The 23576-nt window shown below is 37.2% G+C and overlaps 1 protein-coding gene across 4 annotated transcripts in view; it reads right to left on the reverse strand.

The window, feature by feature from the left end:
- Positions 1 to 23576, reverse strand: part of VPS13C (vacuolar protein sorting 13 homolog C) — a 97058-nt gene that overhangs the window by 26511 nt on the left and 46971 nt on the right. For all 4 annotated transcript variants that reach the window (XR_005828825.1, XM_040600342.1, XM_040600341.1 and 1 more), the window contains 25 exons: positions 22448 to 22613; positions 21391 to 21507; positions 20764 to 20867; positions 20153 to 20320; positions 19430 to 19734; positions 18903 to 19047; positions 17618 to 17774; positions 16622 to 16749; positions 15448 to 15617; positions 14656 to 14894; positions 12955 to 13184; positions 12082 to 12174; positions 10688 to 11053; positions 9362 to 9451; positions 8793 to 8948; positions 7517 to 7778; positions 6516 to 6676; positions 5889 to 6010; positions 5353 to 5647; positions 3614 to 4003; positions 2457 to 2561; positions 1557 to 1721; positions 1070 to 1198; positions 786 to 919; positions 253 to 379 (listed from right to left, as the gene is read on the reverse strand). Coding sequence is in view for 3 of the 4 variants with exons in the window: in XM_040600342.1 (XP_040456276.1) it covers positions 253 to 379; positions 786 to 919; positions 1070 to 1198; positions 1557 to 1721; positions 2457 to 2561; positions 3614 to 4003; positions 5353 to 5647; positions 5889 to 6010; positions 6516 to 6676; positions 7517 to 7778; positions 8793 to 8948; positions 9362 to 9451; positions 10688 to 11053; positions 12082 to 12174; positions 12955 to 13184; positions 14656 to 14894; positions 15448 to 15617; positions 16622 to 16749; positions 17618 to 17774; positions 18903 to 19047; positions 19430 to 19734; positions 20153 to 20320; positions 20764 to 20867; positions 21391 to 21507; positions 22448 to 22613 (4524 nt within the window). In the remaining variant the exon portion in view is untranslated. The remainder of the gene's footprint in view (positions 1 to 252; positions 380 to 785; positions 920 to 1069; positions 1199 to 1556; positions 1722 to 2456; positions 2562 to 3613; positions 4004 to 5352; positions 5648 to 5888; positions 6011 to 6515; positions 6677 to 7516; positions 7779 to 8792; positions 8949 to 9361; positions 9452 to 10687; positions 11054 to 12081; positions 12175 to 12954; positions 13185 to 14655; positions 14895 to 15447; positions 15618 to 16621; positions 16750 to 17617; positions 17775 to 18902; positions 19048 to 19429; positions 19735 to 20152; positions 20321 to 20763; positions 20868 to 21390; positions 21508 to 22447; positions 22614 to 23576) is intronic.

Genomic DNA, 23576 nt, shown 5'->3' on the forward strand with positions numbered 1-23576 from the left:
CAGCTCATACACTTTAACTTTCTTCTTTCATATCAAGAAAACCATGGATAAAATACAGGTTGGAGTTTGTGTGCAGTCCTCCAAATACATTGATCTAAGCATCTGAAGTCTTGCTACTGAAGAGTACATTCAGAAGTCTCTTACAGGACAAGACAAATGCAAATTTACTGAAGAAGCTTTCTCCCAGATAATTTGTATCTTGTTACAGTCCTAGATAGGTTCAGCATTTACTTGTCCCCTTCTGAAACTTACCTTAAGTAGGTCATGTTCACCAAAGTTCTGGGAGTAGCCCCAAGTCAATTTTCTTGTTTTAGTCGGATCTGTCCATGCAAACAGGCATACTTCCTTTGGTTTCAACTCCATTTCCTCTTGCAATCCACTGCAGGTTAAAAGAAAAAGAGTAAAATGACAGCATTCACTTGGTTAAGAGCAACGATTGAAGTGGTGCCAGCAGCTCAGGGTGCTACACGCTCCACCCCTCCAGCCTCCTGGGGTGAAGCACGAAGGGCCCTAGGCTACCCACTCCAAGCAAGTCCAGCGGTAGCGAGGCTCTTAGAGAACTAAGATCTATACTCCCACTTCTTTCTCTCCACTTTCTCAAACTATGAATACTGCTTAAAAGTATACAAAATACCTCATTAAAATAATATGATTAGGAAAAGGGGTTTATTCTATTTTTCAAGGTAGCATAATGGTAAAAGAGAACTACTTCCTTCACAAAGGATACACCCCCCCCCCCCCACCCCCCGTTAAATACCTGATGGTGAATTGTTTCTTTTAAATACCTCTGTTTATATCTGAGGGAGTCCCACGAGGTATGGTTAACAATAAGAGCTGGAGCAGCTCCTTCATGGTAATCAGAGAAGCTTATGACAGTAGAATGCTCAGAAACATTCACATCTACCAGTAAGCCCCCATTCTGGAGAGAAAGTTAGACAGAAAATTCAATATTTGTTCTATGCATAAATTCAAGTTAGAACAGACAAAATAATGATTTTTAAGCTTTCTTAAGTTCATTAGCATAAGGCTTAAATGGAGTATTAAGAACAGACCACACACTCAGTCTCACCAATTCTTCCAGTCTCAGCAGGGTACCGTTATCCTGGGCTTTAAAGAGGAATGGTTTAGATAAGCTTTCATAGCCAACTACTCTTACACAAAGTTCACCTGATGAGCTTTCAGGCCAAAATGGAAGACACTGTAAAACAAGAAGTATGTGTGACTTTAACAGTTCATATATGTGCAATATACTAAGCCAGCAGTAAAACAGTCTCGTGTGACTAAAACTATTCCAGATGCCTTAGTTCCTACTCCAGCATGTGGTGATGAACATCTCATCTACATGTAGTAAACTATCTAAACTGAAGGACTTTGTTAATTTACCAACATATACAACCTGTGCTGTTCAAGTTGCCCTGAGATGTGAAGTATCCATGCCATGTCATTAGAAGTGACAGAGCTTCTATAAAATAATTGCTTTGTCCTTAAGTGACAGCTGGAGACCTGTTGTTTGTTTGTCTACAATAACATCCAAAGCAAAAAACCTGAAACATTACCTCTGAAGCAGAGATATAATTCCATTTGTTAGTTGGAAAAGAGCCATTAGGACCAATTTCTCCAACTTCTAGTTCCAGGGAGGATTTGTTTGCTATTGTGTAGAATGGAGTGAAGGTAACTATCCTGGTAAGGTTAAAACTGCTCACTTTGATGCTAACTCCAACCTGTTGAACAAAGACAATTTGATCAAACAATCAAGAACAAGCTTAAAAGTCAGGATGGAAAAACAGAAAAGCCAATATTACTGCAATTACTAAGGCTAGCACAAACACTCCTGTTATGAACACCTGTAATAAAAGAACCAAACAGCATGCAGCGACATCAGCGAACTATGCAATGCAATTAACACAATGGTAAAGCAACAGTTTTAGCTGTAGCATTTGTGGGGAAAATCCAACAGAAATCCCTCTACAGCAAACCCAGAAGGCCTAAAATGATATATCATCATCAGAGATCAGTCAAAGAGTACACAGAAACACAACTCCCCAGATATCTGCATATTGTTATTATGTGCAATCTTCATTCTGCTTAGTGGTGGAAATGTAGTCTTAGACAAGGCTGCTGTATGAAGATTTAAACACTTGCAAACAACCACGAATTTTGAGTGTGAACTCCTACCTCCATTATGTAAGTTCACCACTGTATTTTCAAACAGCCCCGTACTACACGTTTGTTACAATAAATCATGTGTTTTGAATTACACTGAAACTTCTGTTGGTGAAACTACTTGTCACCAAGTGGAGACCTGAACAACTGGGGTGTAAATGTTATTACCCTAGTTGTTAAATACTTCCACTATTTAAAAGCAGTGTAAGTAGTGAAACAAAGGCCTTAAGAAGAAATAAGTCAAGCCAAAAGAACCCCAAGAGAGCTCCACGAAACACAGAAACCTATCTTACCAGATAGTCCATGTTATTAGCTGAACACCTGACACATCCGTAGCTTCCTACAGTATCAAGGGAAAAGCTACTGGACCAAGTGCTAGTTGAGATACATAACTGGATCTACACACAAAGAAGAACAACATGGAAAGTATTTCAATAAATTAATTTCAATTCTATAGTTCATGCATTACGGGCTGCAATTATATCACATGTAGCTGTATGAAGACAACTCTAAGTGCTTTTAAATCCTTCTATAATTCAAGATAAACATAAGCATATAGTACCACTATTCATTTTCTGATTTATTAGTCTGCACCTGAGTTCTGGGTAAAATATTGCAGTAAAAGCTAGCAAAATACAGGAGTCCTCATTTACTCTCATGTTTGTGACAGCACGCATAGATGGGAAATAAAGCTACAATTTTGTGGTGCTTCACAAACTTGAAGGGGGCAGGGGGAAATAATGAAAAGATGACCTTGTCAAAACTGTTCCTTCAACCATTTCTTAAACTATTGTTGGGTGGAAAGATGATATTTAAAAGGAAGGAAGGGCCACTTGACAAAATTCCTCTATTAGAGTACTCTTCATTTGATTGTGTAAATATCACATCAAAACAAAAGAAATACATTTGACATAGGACAGAATATTTACATAGTGCATTTTATATGTCAAGGTACCTAGTTGACTAAACCACAAGCCTGTGATTCCTCTTTATTCAGTGGAAAACACCTCCACGGGAAGATTGAGAGCAGCCTTCCTCTTGACTATAAAGGGAGTCCACACTCTAAATTTACATATCTGCATTAAATTCCTCTCCCCAAGGAAAGAGTTTTCCAGTAGGGTATCCTCTGAGTTTTCAGGACCTAACCACTCTATACCATCAGCCAGCTTCTGGCCAGGATGAAAATTAGCCAATGGTATGCAGTTCAAGACTTAGACACAAAATCTATTGCAACTTTCTCCATCTGCCTTCCTTTCTTAGTCCAAAAAGTATAACGAGAAAGCAACAGCCAAATGACAGCCTATAGATTTAAGTACTACAGAAAAATTCTGTACAGACAGAATCTGTACAGACAGAATCACAGACAACAATCTGTGAGTGTGTGTTTGTTCCTCCTCAGAGCAGTATTTTGAAATACCACTACCACAACCACTGCCTACAATAAGCATACCTTATTTTTACTAAAAATATTCTTTTTTTTAAAGGAGAACAAAACAATATCTCTGTAGTCTGCTGGATGCTTCACGTGTATGTCTTCGGCTCGATACTGGAGAATACGGGAAGTCTTGTTGATTATCCAGTAAGGACTGAACACAGACAAGATCATACGGCTTCCAATTCGCCTAGTATGTACGTAAATATCCACTGTCATCACTGTTGCAGAATGGGATGTGAAACACAAGGAAAAAAATTCAGGCATCCCATCACAAATTCTGAGATGTCCATTCCAGTCTTTGCCTTGATATTTTATCAACACAAGTTCCATTATTTCTCCATGGATTCTTGAATGAAAAACATCTGCAGCAATCCCTTCAGGCAATTCACGGGCTTCTGCTGTCCCCTGTAGCAAAATCAAAGGAGGCAAATTTAAGTTTTTAAAATATAAAATTTAAGTATTCAAAAACCAGCATTTTGTTCTTCTGTTGCAGGATGCATGTTTCAGGTATCTCAGTACCACACACGCCAGTCTCCAATCACTTTCATTTGAGCATGATCCTATGAATAATTTGAGATGAATTGCACTTTTCTTGCAGGACAATAAAGGCTGCTTAATTCTGGATTTCAGAAAGGCAAACTAGCTCCAACGCATCCCGTCTCTGTTCCCTCCCTCCCCCATGACTTCAAAATGGCAATGAGTTCTTATTCACATACTTACCACACCAGGTGCAACACTGAACCGGACTGTGCTGCAGACGTACAGCCAGGACTTTTCACATTAAAGAACACCCAAGGCAGAAAGCTGGCTGCTGTGTCATACTGTCTGGCAGCACAGCTTTCCTAAGGCCCTAACATCCCACAATAGTAGCTTTCCTAATTTTTACTGAGAAACAGTACATTTTTACTGTATTGCACAGCAGCCGGGCTTGATTAGTTGACGGATGTGAAGACAATAAGCACACATCCATCTATAGGTACAGTGACTTCAGAAACAGATTTCAGTTACTAGTTTCTAGCTCCTCAGTCAAGGAATGGCACTCTGATCTACATTCTGTCACCGAGTACTGAAGTACAGTGAGGGCGAGGAAAACTGGAAATAGTGCCATTAGGTTGTTGGACAGGAGTGAAAGACAGATCTAAATGAATGTCACACAGCCAGTTATGAGAGTAGGACAAAATGGAACAAAAGAGGATGATAGTTCTAAATCCTCACAACTTCTCTATTTACTAAAATCACTCTGCTTTCATGAAGAAATACTAGATACTGAAAATAATAAAAGAGAAAAAAAGTCTGCATAGCATCCCGCAAGGAAATCTTCAATTTTTTGTATGGGAAGCCTCACAATAGTCCTCAGTGAAGAACCAGTGTCAGAATGGAGAAGCTATTTTTTTTACATAGAAGAAAAGCTCCAGAAATTTCAGATGCTTTTCCTTACACCTCTCTTTGTGAAACAAAAGATACCTTGCCAAACACAAACAGGATCTCAGAAGAGACAGACCAATCCAGTACAGGATTCACATTTAAGGAGCAAGGCAGAACTGCCCAGACACACCCAAACTGAAAAAAAAAAAAAAAAATCTCTAAACCTCCCTGAATCAACCCACCAGCTGGCTCACTCATTTACAACAGAAAATACAAAACCTAACATTCATTACCTTCCATACTACATTCACCTCCACTTCTAAGTAAATATAGTCTTACTTAAAATCAAGTAAAGGATTTGCAAACAAAACCATAATAAAATAACTTACCTCAAGTAAGTACCTCAAGGAGTATGGTAACAGATTCCTCAAAGTCAATGTAGGGTAAAAGTGAATAATGTAGGCAGGATCCCACTCCTCTTCATAAGTTGAAATAAAATTTAGTTCATCAGGTACAGCTGTTGAGCTGATTATCAGAGGCAAGAAGTTTGTCTCAGTGGCTGGACACTGCAACAAGCACTTCACTTCATTGCTCCTATGTAGCTCTTCCCTCCAGGCAATATAAGTCGTGGACTCTTTAAACTGACCCTCCAACACACCCGTTGGTCGAACATACAGATGACACCTATGGGAAGATGACAGGTAATGGTACACAATAGCTTTGCATTGACAGCTAACTTCATCCATTTTCAATTGCCACCACCCTGAAGGGCTTTTGCAACACACTAATTGCCCAATAAAGGTAGCATTCTGGGTTTTTTGCACAGTCAGGAGGGGTTCCAAGGGCAAATTTAAGCTTCCACACTAATGCTGTATTTGTGCGTCAGTCTGACAGAGACCAGCCCTACAGAGAAGAAGTAGTGTACCTGTATGAGTGTAAAGGAACATGAAATTCCTCTTCTGGTTTGGATATGCCAATTGGCTCCAGGAACTTGGAGTCTCTAGCCAGTTTATAGATCATAAATGGGATTGAGAAATGGTTCTTTATCTAGGATCAAAATGCATAGTTTGCATTACATTTCTATGGTACAAATTTCTAAGGAGAAAGTATGAAAGTATGAATAGCAACAAGAAAAAACGCTAGCGGATTTAATTAAATTCTGGAAAACAGACTTCTATGCACCTTAGAAATACAATTCTGAAGGAGAACAATATACAAACATATGAGAAAACTATGCTACTGTTAAGTAACATGAACTGAAAAACATGCTTATAATTTTAAGTCACATAAAAAGTGTATGTGCCAACTTCAACTCCGAGGCTAGTATAAAGCCAAAAATTAAAAGTAAAACCTCCATTTTTTTATTTATCAGGAAGATACACACATACAGAATATAGATAAAAATTCATGTAACAGTAAAATACTCACTAATTTGCCTTTAAGTAACTTGGAAAAGTATGATCTCAAAAAATGCATTAAGGAAGGAAAGCTAAGGCAATCAGAGAAGAGCACTGCTTTCAGGCTTTTGGTTTCTTGGGTTGTTTTTTTTTACCTGCAGAGGAGATCGTAAAGTAACCACCTTATTTCCTTCTGTAGCATCTATCTGTACAATAATCGAGTCTGAATGATTAGCGAGAAGGCTTCTTACGTTGTACAGTCGTCGACCTGGTTTGGCTATGGGAATGTTTACCACTTCTTTATATCCTTGAAGTTCTGATCCATAAAAACATACAAAAGTCTTAATTAGACAAAACAAATGACATTACCATTTTCTAGTTGACCAATACTTTAGCTTCTCTAAACTTAGCAACAATCAGGATCAAAGCACTCTCTGGCAAAAGCATCTTGAAATGGTGTTTGAGCACCATGGAAGGAAAGATTTAAGGTCAGAATACTCTTGGAGACCATAATTTTAGATTAAGATTTATACATAGCATGATAACTACACCACAGAGTAAACAAAGTTATCTGGCTGGGTAAGACAACAAAATGCAACACAGAACATGGTCTTTGTATCATGGCCAAGTATCTTCATACGGGATGGGATGGAAGGGAAAAAACCCCAGAAGATCATGTATTAGTAGTTCTATCCTACTCTCCTAGGAGTATTTTCTAGCAAATAAAAACTCTCAGAAAGACCTTAACTGTTGTCAAGTAACTGGGTAAGTATAGAAAGCTAAATGGTAGTAGGGATATCAGAAATTAAGATCTTAACAGGAGCTGGAACCCACAGGCCTGTGTTCCAGGGGTCTGTAAGATGATATATCAATGACCCCACTAAAATGTCTTCCATTCCTTCCAAAGGGGGGAAGAACAAAAATTTTGTATTTTTCACTCTGAAAAACTGGAGCGATATAGTTTTACTTCTTTTTAGAAGTCCAGTAGCTTCTTTAGTTGTGTTTGGGGTTTTTAAATTGCCATCAGTATACAACAGTAGTTTCAACACAACATACTTCACCTGAGTTTTGATCACATTTAACCATGTTGACTCTCCCCTCCCATCTTCCCATTCTCGACATCTCGACATAACTCAGTGCTCCCTTAGCACAATACCTAAATTTACAGAGAAGACTGAGCTTTCTTGTCGGCACAACGCAGACAACTTCCCTCGTTGCGGTGTTTCAAAAACTGAGTATTCCAGTTCCATGTTCTGACCAATTTCTACATCATTCTTGTTTTCTTTTTCTGAACCAACGATCCGAAAACTGGAGCTAGGAAGCACTCTGAGAGGAACACCAAGGGCATTTTTAACTATGAAAGGTGCTGTCTCTTTAAAGGAATAGTCAAACGTGGATGCAGTCCCTTCTGAAAATGCCTGTAATTAACAATATATATAATATGTCATACATAAATAGCCACAGTAACAAAGGCTTCAAAAGACAGTTCCCAGTAGCTACCATTTTAAAGAAAAAAGAAAAAAAAAGCAATGCCTATGCTTTGTATAGTAGTATCTCAGGGAAGTAAAGGTTACTTCTAGAAAACTTCATTATTATTCTGTGATTTGCAGCAAATGCTGATACAATAAGCATTCATGCTTCTCATAGGGATTTTTTACAGTTGTTGGGTTGTAAGAAAAGTAAGATCTGAGACTCAGAAGCCCCAAGTACATTCACCATGTACACATATTCAACCACAACTTATGCTTACAAACATTTGTTTGATTACACAAAAGCCATGGTAACTGACTGCCAAAATAGACTTACAGGATAAGCAAGTACTAACTCAGAGAACTCTTGCTTATTCAGAGTTAAAAAATAGTCACATTCTGTAACAAGTTTGATTTAGTAACCCCGAATTTATCCCCCCCCCCCCCAAAAAAAAAAATAAGGCAAGGGGAAGTGCCTAGGACATTCTATAAACACACATACTACCACAACAAAAACAGAGAAGTATTTTCAACACACTGGACTTTCTACTTTTACACTTTGAAGGCCAATCCTAAAACACATACTTTTCTTAGCATTCAGTTAAGGAAAAAAGATGAAAGGGAAGCAAATTTCTCTTAATATTTCAGAAAAAGGATTGTAGGAAACAGCTGTGTTTATTGGAGGGTTTTGGTTTTAATCTCATTCAGCTGCTTGTAGGACTGTTCCTTAAGTCCTGCAAAAGCATATTTGTTCTTCTAACACAGAAATTGCTTTTTTCAAACACTAGCACCACCTTTTTGTTAACCCTAAAGGACTAAAACTCCTCAGTCCTGCCAGATAACATCTGTCAGGGCTGCAGAACAGTCATTCGCTTGTGACTGGCAGCACAGAAATTTCTTTAAAAAAACCCAGAACTTCCTACAGAAAAACATGATTCAGCACCTTCTGCCTGTTAAGACTACCTTGGCTAAATTACTGAAAACAGCAAGACAACATTTGGATATTGTTATATTCATCGTATCCTTTGAAGAGATGTTAACTGCAGTTTGCGGCTCAGGAAGAACAATGAAATCATCCCCAGGCATCAAACTTCTCTCTTGGACAGGGTTAGTCTTCATCTAAAACACAAATTTCATTAGGCCATTATGAACATACACATTACTTTCTCCCATGTTAAAACAGAAAAAAACTTGACCTACACTTAACAATTTCACCAAGCAAAGGAAAACCTACTTTCCGTTGTAAAACTTGAGCACCCCCACACAAACACAGGATTTTTATACCAACACTGAAGGCAAGCAAGTTATTTTCTTTCCTCTCTGTATGTGTGGTTACACACTACATTTTGTCCATGCACTGGAGAATTAACATTATTCAGAAATGCCTTATGATGTCTGAAGACTGATTTTCTATGTGAAATTGCACAGCTTCCTCAAAGCAACAGCATTCAGAAGATCAATCTTCTGTCACAGAAAACTTTTAAGAAATAGTTGGCTACTCAAACTGTTTCACATGGGTTCAATTTACATACTTCCAGCTTTAAACTCCATTGCTTCTTTCCTCCTTCAATTCGTTCAATAAGTGGCTCCCACACTGCATAGGTTTCATTGTAATAATGAACCTAAAGAAAGAACCAAAATTAAATAAGGCATCTAAAAATAAAAGACTGAGTTCCTTCCAATAGTATTTAGTATGAAAAACATTAACAAGAAAACATTGAACTTCATTTCACATTTTCGAGGTCTACTTTTTAATGGCTTCAAAAATTAATACACAAGTGTAATATGTCATACACTTTCTGAAAGTGACTTAAGTTTTGAAGAACTGACAACCTGCCTTGCTTTTAGAACAACCAGACAGCCTGGTAACTCCATGCCTTTTTAACATCTTCATTTAATACAATCAAGACTCTACCCTCTCTTAAGACTGTTTGAGACTATGATTTTGAGATCAGGAACTTCAACGCCCAGAGTACATGATCATACTATGAAATAAAAATTCAGTCTGAGCAAACCTTAGCCTGGATCTGGTCCACTGGAACAATTAATCTCATAACCTACACCAAGTTTTTACTTCCCTTCAGCCACTGCAAATTTGAACAGAAGTTGGGGTCCGAACTGTTCTGCACACTCCCTTTCAGCTATCTTGCACATCCCTCCCCAATTCTGGAAGCACGGCGACTTCCCCCAGTTGTATACGGTTAGGCATGCATCTTCCATACTCTGATATGCACATCTAGCAATGAAAAAAGGCTACTTGTATATCCAGTACAGAATGGAATATGAGGCACATTTGGTACACCGACAACATGTAATTAAGCTGTAGTTAACCTACTGCACAGAACAGCTGCACATCTAGTTGTATGAAATTTTAATATGCTGCCTCTGTAAGAGACATAACATCTCAGAATTTACCGTGTCTTGGGGAAAACAGTTGCAATAGCTAGCAAAACAGATATCATATGATTACAATCCAAGATGCAAAGAAGATTTTTGAGAACATAGCGTAACTTGTACCTTACAAATAAACACAATGCTAGAGAAACAAAGATGGGCAAACAGATAAATATGAATATTCAGCTAAGCCAAGCTCATGGTTCATGCAGCAAAAAATGAATATGCAAAAATAATGGAGAAACAGAACTAGATTATTCCAGTAACAACTGTCATTGATTTTAAAGTTTCCTAAGAACTACATCATGCTTAGCCATACTTGCCTGACTACTAAAGCACTCCTAAGCGCATTACAACTTAAAACTACTATTAATTTAGCACATAGAAATATACTAGAAACTTACTTGGAACATTATGAAATGTGCAAAAGTGTTTTAAACTGCTAACAATTTGATTCTACATACCTCCAGTGACATATCAGCAGTGACCTCCATCAGCGAAGACCAGTTTTTAAGGACACCTGAAAACACAGATTCCACTAACAATAAAGGGACAGTACGATGACCCAGGCCACATTCCAAGGTGACCTGAACTGATTTCACTACAATATCGAATTTCTCTTGTTTCAGAACATGTTCCCGGTCCTTAAAAGTTTCTGTTGCTTCTGTAGCTACATCAACACCAAGAAACCAAGCATTGCACTCATCTATAGGCTTCACTTGCCACAAATTCTCAGAAACTTCAGGTGCTCCTCTAGAATCCTCCTCTATTGTTTTGGGTTTTATGGCAGCCATAATGGTCATTACAGTATTCAAAATTATTGGTGAGATCTTGAACAAAGAACAAAAAAAACTTTATAGCACAAAACAATTTAAAACTGATTAACATACAAAATATACAATAAATGGAAATGGCAAAGAACTCTTGGGTTCTTCATAAAGGTACACAGCATTAAAGACTCTTATAAGAGATGCAACTTCAATTCCAAGGTAAAGAAACAGAACCCATTCATGGACTTCCTCTGCTTTTCCCTTCCTACAAAACTTTCCAATTCCTCCCTCACAAGACACCCCCCCCCCGCCCCCCGGCTCAAGAATAAAATTCTCAGATTGCAATTTCACTTTTACTGATACATGGTACTCCCATAACAGCAGTCAATATCAACCTTTTCCCTACTACACTGTGAAATGTGAATTTATTTTTAAAATCTTCAAGGTGTTCAGAAAAGCATGTTTGCAGAGTTATGCGCACCACCATTTCCATTTGCAGTACAATAAACCCACCAAAAGCTTTATGCTTTAGGAACAATGTACTGTTGCCTACAGTTTAAGACAGCACCACTGACCACAATTTTCAGACCACAAATGCAAATTTCTGAACTTTTAATAGGAGAATTAGTAAACTGCATTCAGAAAGACCTTTACTATAGACACAATTATTAATTTACCTATTAAGAACTAGGTATTTCACATTGTATATCATCCTGGAAATCACATTAACGGCACACACACTTGCATGTATGCTCCTGCTTATAAGCGTCTCTGAAGACAAAAACAGTGGTGGTGGTAGCGATAGGGGGAAGGTCTGTTTCATAAATTTGGAAGAAACTGGTAGAAGGAATCCTGGTACCTGACGTATTTAAATTAGTCCTTTTTTGCCAAGAGATTGCCCAAACAAGGAACATGGAATGATCTTTTCCAACACAGAACAGCTCTAAAAAAAGGATAAATGCCTATTTCTGAAATTAAATTAATGGGGAAAATGGGAACTTTAAGTAGCAATACAGAACTTTTTAAAAAAGCATGCTACAGCTTGAGAAGCACACTTGTTCTTCAGAAGACAGTTTTAATGATCTTACCTTTATAGTAAGTTCTTCTACTGTTACTACCACAGTTTGTAACCCTGAGACATGCACCATATTTTCCATGACCAAAGAACATGGTCGTAACACCTGAGTGAAAAATATAATTTTATTATTAAGGTAACTCCTGGAATCTAACCTGTTCAAATGGTCTTGTATTTCTTAATGCCATAGGCCAAAGGGATGCTGATTCCATAAAATAGTATGTTTCAAAGTAACAGCATTCTTTCCACAGTGTTACTGTACCTCATTCCAGCATCCAAATTTGCACAAGAACAATTTTGTACAGGAAGGTTAAAAGCTAGTGAAATAAAAGCTTTTGATGTAAGGCTTAAAAAACAGACAAAACAAAAATCCAATGCACAAAAACACTGATGGTATTGTCAAAAAAACCCTGAATCTTTTAGAAAACTAAATGCAGAATGAAAGATACCATGTGCGAGATGAACCACACAGGCCACCTTTGTGGCTCACTGATCGCTACCAGGAATGAGTAGAAGTTCCAAGCAACATGCTAATCAGCATACTCTACTGCAACAAGTGAGCTGACAGGCAATAAACAAAAGTTGCAGAGAGATATTCTTAGTCTTCAGAATCCCTCATACAATTTTTTCACTAAGAAAGTTTAAATTTAATTTAAAAATGCAGTACACAACTTTTAGACAGAACTCTACATAATGAAGTCTTGCACCTACAGATGAAAGATTCACCTTTAAAAGCCATACCACAGATGTGCGGTCCCCTCCTGTCTTCATAGCAGTCATGATACAAAACCTGAAATTTCTCAGTGCTATGGATACCCCAACCGAAGGAACGCACCTGCCAACAGTTCTCATTACTTATCACATTATGAAAACCGAGTTTTCTTACCGTAGTAACACTTTTGTCTTGTTTTTCTTTGAGAAAGGCACAGGCCAACACTTTGAATCCCCTAACTTGAGCAGTCATCCTCTGTGCGAGCTTTCCAGATGTCAAAGAAAAGTCACATTGGAAGGACACTTTTAAGGCAGGGGCATCCGCACTGGTCAAATTAGCAACAAAAACGATTTCTGGATCCATGATCACAGCTTTTACTGTCATATTTTGCCGTACAGATATTTCTGTGAAAGTGAAACACCCCCTTGAATATCAAACGTTTGAAAGCATTATTATGTACATAATACCCAAGCCATGCATTAAAATTGCTACATAATTTTAGAGGTATAAATTTTACAAATAATGTCTCAATTTTTACAGGAATACTTTGCTGAATATTACACAGTGTGCAGAAATCAGCAGCAAACTGGTCAGAAGCCTTGTTTTGAAGAAATTGTTTCAATATTGTAAAAAGACAGTATTAGCTCTACACACTGTAGTCAACCTAAGCAGTGGCTCTACAAAGCCGAGCTGGAAATAGTTATATTCTGGCTGAATACCTAAAGTAACTAAATTCTTTAGAGTGAAGATTTACTAATTGAAACCAAATTAGCAATATTCAATTTGTCTGAATATCCACTCAGTCTTCAAACAGAAGGAGAGAATTATATCATGTTTATCTCAATTAAAAGCAAGAGTCTCTAACCTAGTGATGGATCTAGTCACTTTGGCCCTCAATGATAGGCAGTGTAGAGCCATGTGATGCTCCTGCACACTGGGACTCATTATATGGGTTACTCACACCTCATACTTCCTGGTAGTACCAGGATATCACACCTATGCAATGGAAGACGTGCCAAGTTGAGGCTTGGTGCACTACAAGGAAAGCCAAGAAAGCTAGGCATCATGGACTACAGGCAACAACGCACCCTGAGCAGCCCCTGCAAGTGCCATTTTTCTGGAGTGTGTACCATCTCTCCCTCATCACAGGGCTTGTGCACAGCCCTAGCAAGGGAAGAAGAGAGGAAGTGAACTGCTGACATCACTAGGGCAATTCATAAAACCTAGGGCTCACTCTAGTACTCTGCCAAGGTCCCCAAAACAGCAGCAGTTTTTTTGGGAACCAGCTGGACAACACAACCCAGACTAGGTCTGACCACAACTAAGGCAAGCCTAACAATCACTTAAAACCAAATAAAAAGAACCTCAAACGCGGTGTTCCTTGCCCTTGTTTCATCATGCTTTACCTTTAGTCTTCAACCAAAGAGAGGAAAGCTGTTCATCAAAAACTCAAGTTTTCCATACTGAAATAACCTAGTTTCAAAATACACAACTTGCAGAAGTAAGGGTAAGACATCACTCACCTTTAAAGAGTAAATTGTTCTCTTTACTTCCTTAATTACTATCTACACGGCACTTTTTACCCTAAGGATGCTTCCTTTGCAACATTACACGGGTAAAAGTCCTGTTTAGCATGAGTGATTTTCAATATTTAGCTCTGTTGGAGAGCACAACTCCACTACTTAACACAGCAATTTTAGAACTACTACTGCTTACAACAATCTATGGTATCAGTGCCCAATTTACACATTGTGAAGAATAAACTCATTTCTTAAGCCTGATAGCAAGACAGTATCTTGTAAACCTTTGGATGATTTATTTTCAGTACGAGGTCTGTAAAGGAGGGGAGTGGGGGTGGAAATCAGTTTCACAGACCTGTTTCTGTCTTGGATTTCCCAGAAGCAACATGCTTTAATTGGAACTGTGCAGATCTTTCAGTTGAGGATGCTGGCATTGAGTTAATGAAAAAATCTGCTACTGTCAACAAAAACTCCATACTGGCACATATGTACAGCTTGTCAAGGAGAGCAATTACTTCAGTTCCATTTTTATCCTGCTTGTAGTTTATATCTATCATAGAACTGTCATTTGTGTCATCTTTCTTGTCTATCATTCTGGAAAACAAGTTTCATAAGATACATTTCAAACATCATAACACATACATCTAGAAAAACGAGCAATGCATAAGTAGTGCCATTTTTTCCCCAGTGCCATTTATAAATAACAATTACAACACAAACAATCGGCGTTTCCTCCAGAAATAAGAAGGTTTCTCTAACACAGGAGTCATTTGAATTTAAAATGTGTGCTACAGTTTTGGAACTACCTATGTAGCATGTAACAATCAGACTAAAAAGTTTCCATGCATAGAGCTCTCCAGCTGAGGCTGGCTGCTCTCTACCCAGCTGTTCTACATAGTTTACTCAAGCCTCCCAGGTACACTTTTTTTTGTTGTTTTGGATAACCTGGAAAATCAACATATACAAGAAACTTGCTTAACATTATTCAGATTACATCATTCATTACTGTAGTGCACACTATGACAGGCAACAACTGACAGCCCTACTAAGTTTTATCAATCCCATGTGAAACATAGTATAGAACAAGGTAACAACCTTCCTCACAAGTTGCATGGAGTTTTTTCATTTCTGATTTTCTCAAACTTACCTTGCAGTCACATTCTGAATTCCTTCTCTGAGATCATCCAGGGTACACGCCTTGAGTTTAACACTAATATCCATGGAGCCATCTGAAAACATCTTCCCTGATGATGCCATGAGATGCAATCGGAGTTCACCAAGGAGTAATTTGTCACTATGCAGTGAAAGCAGGGACTTCTACATAATGAGACATAGTAGGACTAGTTATTATGGAACAAATAGGAACATTTCCCTTTCTGCTAGCCACGTGCATTTTGATCCATGAATTGAAGGATCTGATTAGCCTGTTGCTGTCAGTCCTCCAATCATACAAATTAGTCCAAGAAACTCACTGAGAAAACAGAAAACGGACTGTAACAAAGTTGTTTCTTTACCACATTTCTAACAGTTGTTCAGAATGCATGACCAAAGGATAACCTGCCTGAACTCTGAACCTCCTACCAGAGGATCCCTCCACTCCTACCACACTAACTTATTTGCAAACAGGACCTGAGTAAAACGTGGAAAGTGTATGAAGAAATTAAAGTGGTCCCATTACAGTGTATTTATTCCCCATAATGCTCATTTTGTGCCTCTCATACAAAAAGCACCACAAATTCCTGCACTACAGTTATTTTAAATGCAAAGCTACCACATCTTCACTATATACCAAGACTAACATAGCAAGCATCTTCACTTCTGGACAAAGCATATTAAATCATAAAAATAAGGCAACATTGTACATTTTTCTCTTCCATTTTCTGCACAAGAAGGATGTTCATTATTGTTCACCCTCAGGGATACAAGAAGGAAGTATGGGCTATGTTCACCTTGGCTCTGCTTACTGACTATATAGGTAGCATGCACAGAACTAGCATCATCTAAAGCTAGCAATTCCTGCTTTTCAAATTTTCATTTTTATTTTGGATAACTGGAATCAAGGCTTGAATGACCAAATCAGATGGTGGGTTGTTTTGGTTGGTTGGTTCATTACTTTTTTAGGGTCATTTTTATTACACTTACAGACATACTCTGCCCATAAAGAAACAAAGTTCCAAGATAAATTGCATAAACTCCATAGAGTAAGCAATACAATGTCAACAAAACCAATGAAACTCTTTGTTTTACTATCCTGAGTTCTGTCTACGTGAGAAGCGTTAAGTTCCCCACCCCATCTGTATGGTAAAAGCTTCGTCACAAACCTGATTTGTATCACTATTGTAGAGAGTTACTGAAAGTGACTCAAAATTGAAGTCAAATGTAAGCGTTGTATAGCATTCCACAGAAGACTGAACTGCAGAAGCATCTTTTTCTCCGAAAGCAAGAGGACCTGTCAGTGAAAAGAAAGTATTTTTACATTTCTGTAGAACACTGGGCTTGGGGGTGGTTTTCTGGGCAAGGCAGGGGTGTGGGGGTGTTTTGTTTTGTTTTGTTTGTTCGTTTTGTTTGTTTGTTTTGGGGGTTTTTTAGTTAATATCAGACAGTCACAGAAAGAGGAAAACCTCTAAATTTGGAAGACTATTCAGATCAACAAGCACTACTCTTTACTCAATAGCACTCTGTTCTATTTAATGCATGCTAAAATTACCTAGCACAGAGTGGTTTAATAAAAAAAAGACTGTCATTAATTTACTGCAGTTCTTCATTTGCTTTGATGAAGAACTACAGAAAACACTAAGACTGCTCAAGAAGTTTGCACTATTCTTCCTTCCAGTTTCTTCTGATAGCATAGCAATTCAACTATTGGCTGAACAATAGTTTTTTGACACTAAGAAAGTTAAATTTTGGACAAAAAAAAAGATTTTGGCAAAGTTAACAATATTTCATTCACAGACATACACTCTTTACATTATCACACTATTTGAATACTAATAATACCCCAGACTGTTGTAACTGTGCATTAACATTATGGAGTAGTTGGTTTGGCTTTTTTCTTTTTTAAACTACCTGCAGCTGAAGAGTACCATCCTGTAAGAGATGAATCACAAAAAACACACTACAAAAAACTTTTGATCATCAACAGCTCACACTACATATGTATGTGCATACATTATTTATAACCTTTCATGTACACAATACATATGGAATAATTAAGAAAAAGATTTTATTTACACACCTAAGTGCTTGAGATAAATACGATTTTTGAATTTGCAAATAGCCCTCTGCCTAAACATATGCAGCTTTTGAATTGAACATACCCTCACAGAAATCAGATTCATTTGGAACTTTCCCTTTTTTAAGTATCTGTGTATCTTCAATGTTCTCTTGTACAGTAGTTGGCTGGGAAGAAGCCCCTCCAAGGTTTTCAAGTAAAATTTTCATGACCACAGTTAGATCATCTTCACTGAGTGCAATCTGTGAAGTGATAAACCCGCAACTTCATTTTTGGTGACAGTACTTCTTTCTAACACAGTATGCAAATGTTGAGAAGTAACAACATGCTGCTTCCACCATAAACAAGCTGTCTAGTCAAAATGATCCTGGCCAAAACACCCGAAATAATTTGCCCATTTTTCCTAAAATATCATTTGTTACTTGTTAAGAACAAGAGTTACAACAAGAACTAACACTCCACACGATAAACACTTTCTAGTCTTGTAAAGGCTCTTTGCCTGCTAAAAATATGAGTAACTGATGATAATAAGCCCTTCTTAATAATTCAGTAATCCAGAAACAAAACCAGATAACATTAAATGCAAAATTTACATCATATACACTAAAGCAACTGTCATTCAGTAGGCCTTTAAAGAGTTAATTAAACTGAATCCAACTATCACATAACATGATCATGAAAAAAAAGCAGTATTAAGTGACAAAATGTAGTCACTTAGCCCGCAATACAGTGTTAGAATGTTTTTTCTACATTTATTTTTTTTACTGGTACTGCTCCACTACGTTAATCATCTGTGCTTCACCAGTGCTACATTTGGCCACAGCACAGATTCAGGAGTTAAACAGGGATCATGAACAACTAAAAGGCCCCTAGCCCATTTTTACACACTTAAATCCATACGGTTAATGTAGGAAAAGAGAAAGTAAAGCCCTGCATCTGCAAAGATATGAAACATACTTCTTAACTGTTGCATACTGGAGATCCACATCTACCCTTTTAATTTCTAATAAACCTACTTAAATGCTCAAATAACCTGAATATTACAGATTAAACAATATAAAATCTTAAATGTAGATTTTAAATGCTAATTCAAAGACAGCCTCAATGACTTTACTGACTGTTGAGTCGAAGGATAGCTCCAACAGACCCACAGAAAAGTAAAAAATAGGTTTTATTCCATTTGCATGCTGCTACACCAAAATTAGTCACTATACGATATCAAAACTCCAATAGACCAATGAACTGGACCGTCAAGCTGGAATCTTTTAACATTCTGTAAAGAATACAAGTTGCAACGAGTTTACAAGCATCTTAACTAGGTTATTCTTATTCTGAGAAAATATGTAACTTTTGACATAACTTTGTATTACCTGCATTGGTTTTAGGTCTCCTTTGATACCAATTGTTGGGGTTTTATGATACCAAGTTGCTGCTAAATTTCTCTGGACCAGTAAAGTCAAACTCACAGGACATAGAATTTCATGAAACGGTTGAGAATCTGTGGATATAACACACCTACAAAAGACAGTGGCAGAGAAAAAAAATGTTTAGTAGTTGCAGAATATAAAACAATATCATATAAATCTAGCAGAATTATACGTATACTTTTTTCTAAATTAGTAATAATGCATGCTTACATGCACTTACACCCAGGTATGCACTTAAGATGAGCTCAGTTACTGTCCTATCATTCCTTTCTCTCCAATAAGTTTGAGACAGGGACATGTGTCCCTATCTAAAAGCACTCCCAAACTTAGTCTAGGGGAGTGGGCTTGTTTAGTTTTAGTATGTTTTCATCACCTATCATCTTTAAAAACATAGAACAATGCTGTATATAGAATATGGACCTGTTTTCTTTACAAACACTTTTCAATTCAGAAGAAAACTCCATGTATACCTTGATAATTTCAAATGAGTTAGTTGCACATCCATGTTGTCAATGACTGGAGGAAGAGGAGATTCATCTGAAGACACCAGCCTGAATTCATTCTGAACTCTGATTAAGCCAAGATCAGCTACCAAAGCATTGTATGAAGTTGAAGACTCAGGAACAACTATAACTGGAGCTTTCAGGTTGACATCCATTAAGAGGCGGAAGCTCTTTTTAGCAAAGTCTTTCATGCTGGAAGCAGCCTTTTCTGCTGCCTGGACAGTAACTGCAGTCAGGGCTTCTTGTGCCGTTTGGAAATTGTTTAGGAAGTTCTGTTGATAGGCAGTGAAAAAAATAAGAGTTCTATGAGAGCAAATAAACCTCTCAAAAAAGACAAGCCTCCGACAAAATGTAAATTTAAGAAAAATAGTAAAACTGGCAGAAAGATAGAACTTCTAATGCAACCATGGAAAAGAGAAAAAGGTTAAAATCATGCACAAGCTGAGACATTGCTTATGTATTTAATTTTTAAGGTATTATTAAAGCTATCAATTCATAATTTGTTTTGTCATCCTCCTTACTCCTCATTCTTCTATGAAACAGTAAAACTTAAGTGACACTTCTTCAACAAAATATTTCCATATGCTTGTGCATCAGCTCACGCAAGGTACAAGTCACAAAGAACAGTTTACGTTTTATTTTATTAAAAAACTTATAATGTCAAGTAAGGAACTGAAACCAATGTCTTACCAAGAGAGACAGGAAGAATCTATGTAGGTAAATTATTTGGATGCAGCCTACTTTCAGAGACATTTTTCCATCCACCCTTGACATATCTGCATAAGCTTCCCCCGCGGTAGCATCTGGATAAAGTGACATGTGAAATCTAAACACTTCATCTCCCATTATGGAGACAGCCTAGAAGATTAAGTCCATATAGTTAACACTCCCAGGCAGTAATCTGCAATAGAATTATTGCTTAAGTTATCAAACAAAAAATATTTCCACAAAAAGATCAAATGCAACTTATCAGCAATAATTGGACACATATATGCTTGGCACAAAAGGAAATTAAATCAGATATTCTATAGTATATGTTTTCTCACACGGTTATCTATAGTCCCTTTACATTTAACCCATGCAACTCAAGCACATCAGTAAAAACATGATTAAAAAGAATTAAATATTTTAGGGAAGAACGTTTTTCTTCCCTGAAATAAATGAAATTAGCAATGGAATTTTGCTTAATAATTGATACATTACATTGCACTTATTATACAACACAGCAAATAAACTACAGTGCTGTCATTAAATAAAGAACAAGGTCTTTTTGTTTGTTTACAATCTGCACAACACATCACCTTTTTATGGACTGTTTTTGGATCAACATTTGTAATAACAATGTCCTCAAGTCTGGAGAACACTTTAATCTTTTTAGGTTTCATAGCTATAGATGCATCCATTCCTGATTTGAGACAAAAGGAAGAAGATAGACATTTGTTTAAGTGCATTTATTAAATAAACACTTTTTTAAAAAGAAGCATCATTTATTACTGGATATAAAGACTAAGAGGAGCTTAGAATCCAGTATTCTACTGTATAATAACCGACACTAAGCCCAAGACAGAAGTCATGACCTTACTACGTATACCAGCATAAACTGACTCTAAGACTAGAAAATTCCCAACACTATCCAAGATCTAGCTATTAAAAAAAAGAAAGCTTCTGTTATTTATAATGTAGTGCCTTCATTTCTTTTAGTTTTACTCCACTTAATTTTCTTTTTCAGGGTTAAACGTTTTCTTGCCTCGCAGGCATTTTGGCTACTAAAATAATTAACGACCATCTTATGCAATCAGAAAGTATTCAAACATATCTTACAGAGACATATGTGGTGCACACACTAGCCTTTCAGAAGTGAATGGAGGGGAATAATATATTTCTTGCTACAATCAGCTACTCTATTATTTAAATAAAAAAAACCTTACCTTGTATTCTAATGTCTGCAATGCTACAGGTCTGATCACACACTGTAATACCGAATGCATTTAGCTTTGCAGTGAGTTTTAATTCGCAGATATCATCACGGGCTGCATTACTCGGCACTAGGTAGGAAACACAAGAGACAGACAAAAACTTCTTAAGCTAATTGTTTACAACAAATGTTAGATAATTGTACATATATAAACTATTTAAAAAGCAACCTGCACTTACTCCCTTTAAGTTACTGCTAATTATATAAAAGTCACCAACTAACACAGGCAAACAGCAATCAAGACTATGTTTTCTCTCCTCATAAATACCTAGCTTTCATGCAACAGTATGCCGAATACAGCATACATTTCATTATTTGGAACACGATCTCACATGAGAAATGTTCCTTTCTTTATAGAATAGCAGTGCCAATTTTGGCCTATCAGGTGAAAAAAGTTTCTGCAGCAAATTGAAGGTGCCTGTAGAACACAAAATCTAACAGCCAGCCACTGTAAACTCAGTCCCAATAGATTTAGGATTAGAAAACCTTGCATTTCCCTACAAATACAAGGATCAGCCACACAGGACCTGATGAAACATTCTTATGCAGTTTCCATAGAAAAACACGTACTATTTCAAAGTTATAGCTACTAATTATTCAAATAAGCACAACACCTTTCAGTTCATAACTTCTCTTTGCTTCCCCAGGGCTCAAGAATGTTTATTGTCAGCAATGTAAGCAACTCTTTAGAGCCTTCAGATTGGAAAGCAACTAAGTTGTGACACCAATGCTTTGGAAAAGCTTTGGTATTGTTCACTGCAATATCATTTAGTCCACTTTTATTACAAAAGTCAGACTACTACCTAGGAGAAAAGCTATATTGACTAAGGAGAATGTGTAAAACAAAGTGACAGCAAAAACATCTGGCTTTTCTTTCTTAAACAAGATTATTTTCTTCCTTGTTTTTCTCCAAACAGATTGCAATGCTGTCACCTGAAATGGCATCCTTTGAAAGCAAAGGCTAGATGCTGTTAAGCAACAGAAGTACAGGCTTTCTAATACCACATTACCTGCTCTAAGAGTACTGCCCTTTTCTTGTTCTTTTATTTGCAGCTTGTGGTCTGATGTTTTATCAGTGCTGGGAAAACCACCTGATGGAACACTGAATGTAAGAAAACTTATGATGGAAAGCAAAGCTTCTGTGTGAAGTACTATATCCAAAGATGAAAAAGTGACCTAAAATGAGGGCAAGGAGACAAAGTAACATTGTTATTTAGTAGCAGTCTATTGCATAACAACTCATAGTTATTGTTGCAGAATTGAGAAAATAGTGTCTTGCTCAAGTTTCTCACCCTTTCAAATTTCTCCAGTATCTCACACTTCTACCTCCTTCAATTTAACACCACACAAGCCCCCAAACAGATGATAGAGCTGTGGAAGTAAAGCTTAAAACTGCTACAGAGGAACTGTGCCTATCTAGAAATTGATGCTACATGTAGTTATGCTTTTTCAGTAAGCTCTCAGTTCTGCTGCATTTCATTGTGAACTATTGAGCACTCTGGTTGACACCATCAGAACTGCGTACAGAGGTATTTTAGCAGGTATGATACAACAAAACATCAAGACTTGCACAAACACAAAGTACTCAAGTAGCAACTATCTAGTCAGTATTACTTAGTGAAACCCAGCATCACCTAGCTGACTTCTTAGCCCAAAGCAACTCTTAATAAATGGTTTTACTGATGCATTATGGGATGTCAGCGTTATTGACTCTAAACAGTCCAGCCACTTCAAGTTCCACATATGGCTGTCAAGAAGCAAGCTGCACACACCACTACTACTTCAAAGGAACCATTTTAAAAGCAAAATGACTCTCTTGCTTCAAAAGTCACTGAAGCCATGGAAAGCTACACATGAATTGGTTGCTTTCAGGAGAAGTAGAAAAGGACTGATTAAACACAAGACCTCTGAAAATACTTTTGACATTTCACTGTTACAAACTTTCAAGCTCTGAAACACAAGGCCTTGGTTTCACAGGCTGCTGAGTGTCACTGCAGAAATAATACACACCCAACAGGCCTCAGTAGAAATATGTCCTTATAAATTTAAACTAGCTAAAAATGTACAGCTTCTAGTTAAAAGAATTAATACACTAAATAGTTCATTAAAAAAAGTAAGTAATTTAATCTCCTCCTGGAT

This window comes from Falco naumanni, chromosome 7 (assembly GCF_017639655.2).
Source record: "Falco naumanni isolate bFalNau1 chromosome 7, bFalNau1.pat, whole genome shotgun sequence".
In the NCBI taxonomy this organism is placed as follows: domain Eukaryota; kingdom Metazoa; phylum Chordata; class Aves; order Falconiformes; family Falconidae; genus Falco; species Falco naumanni.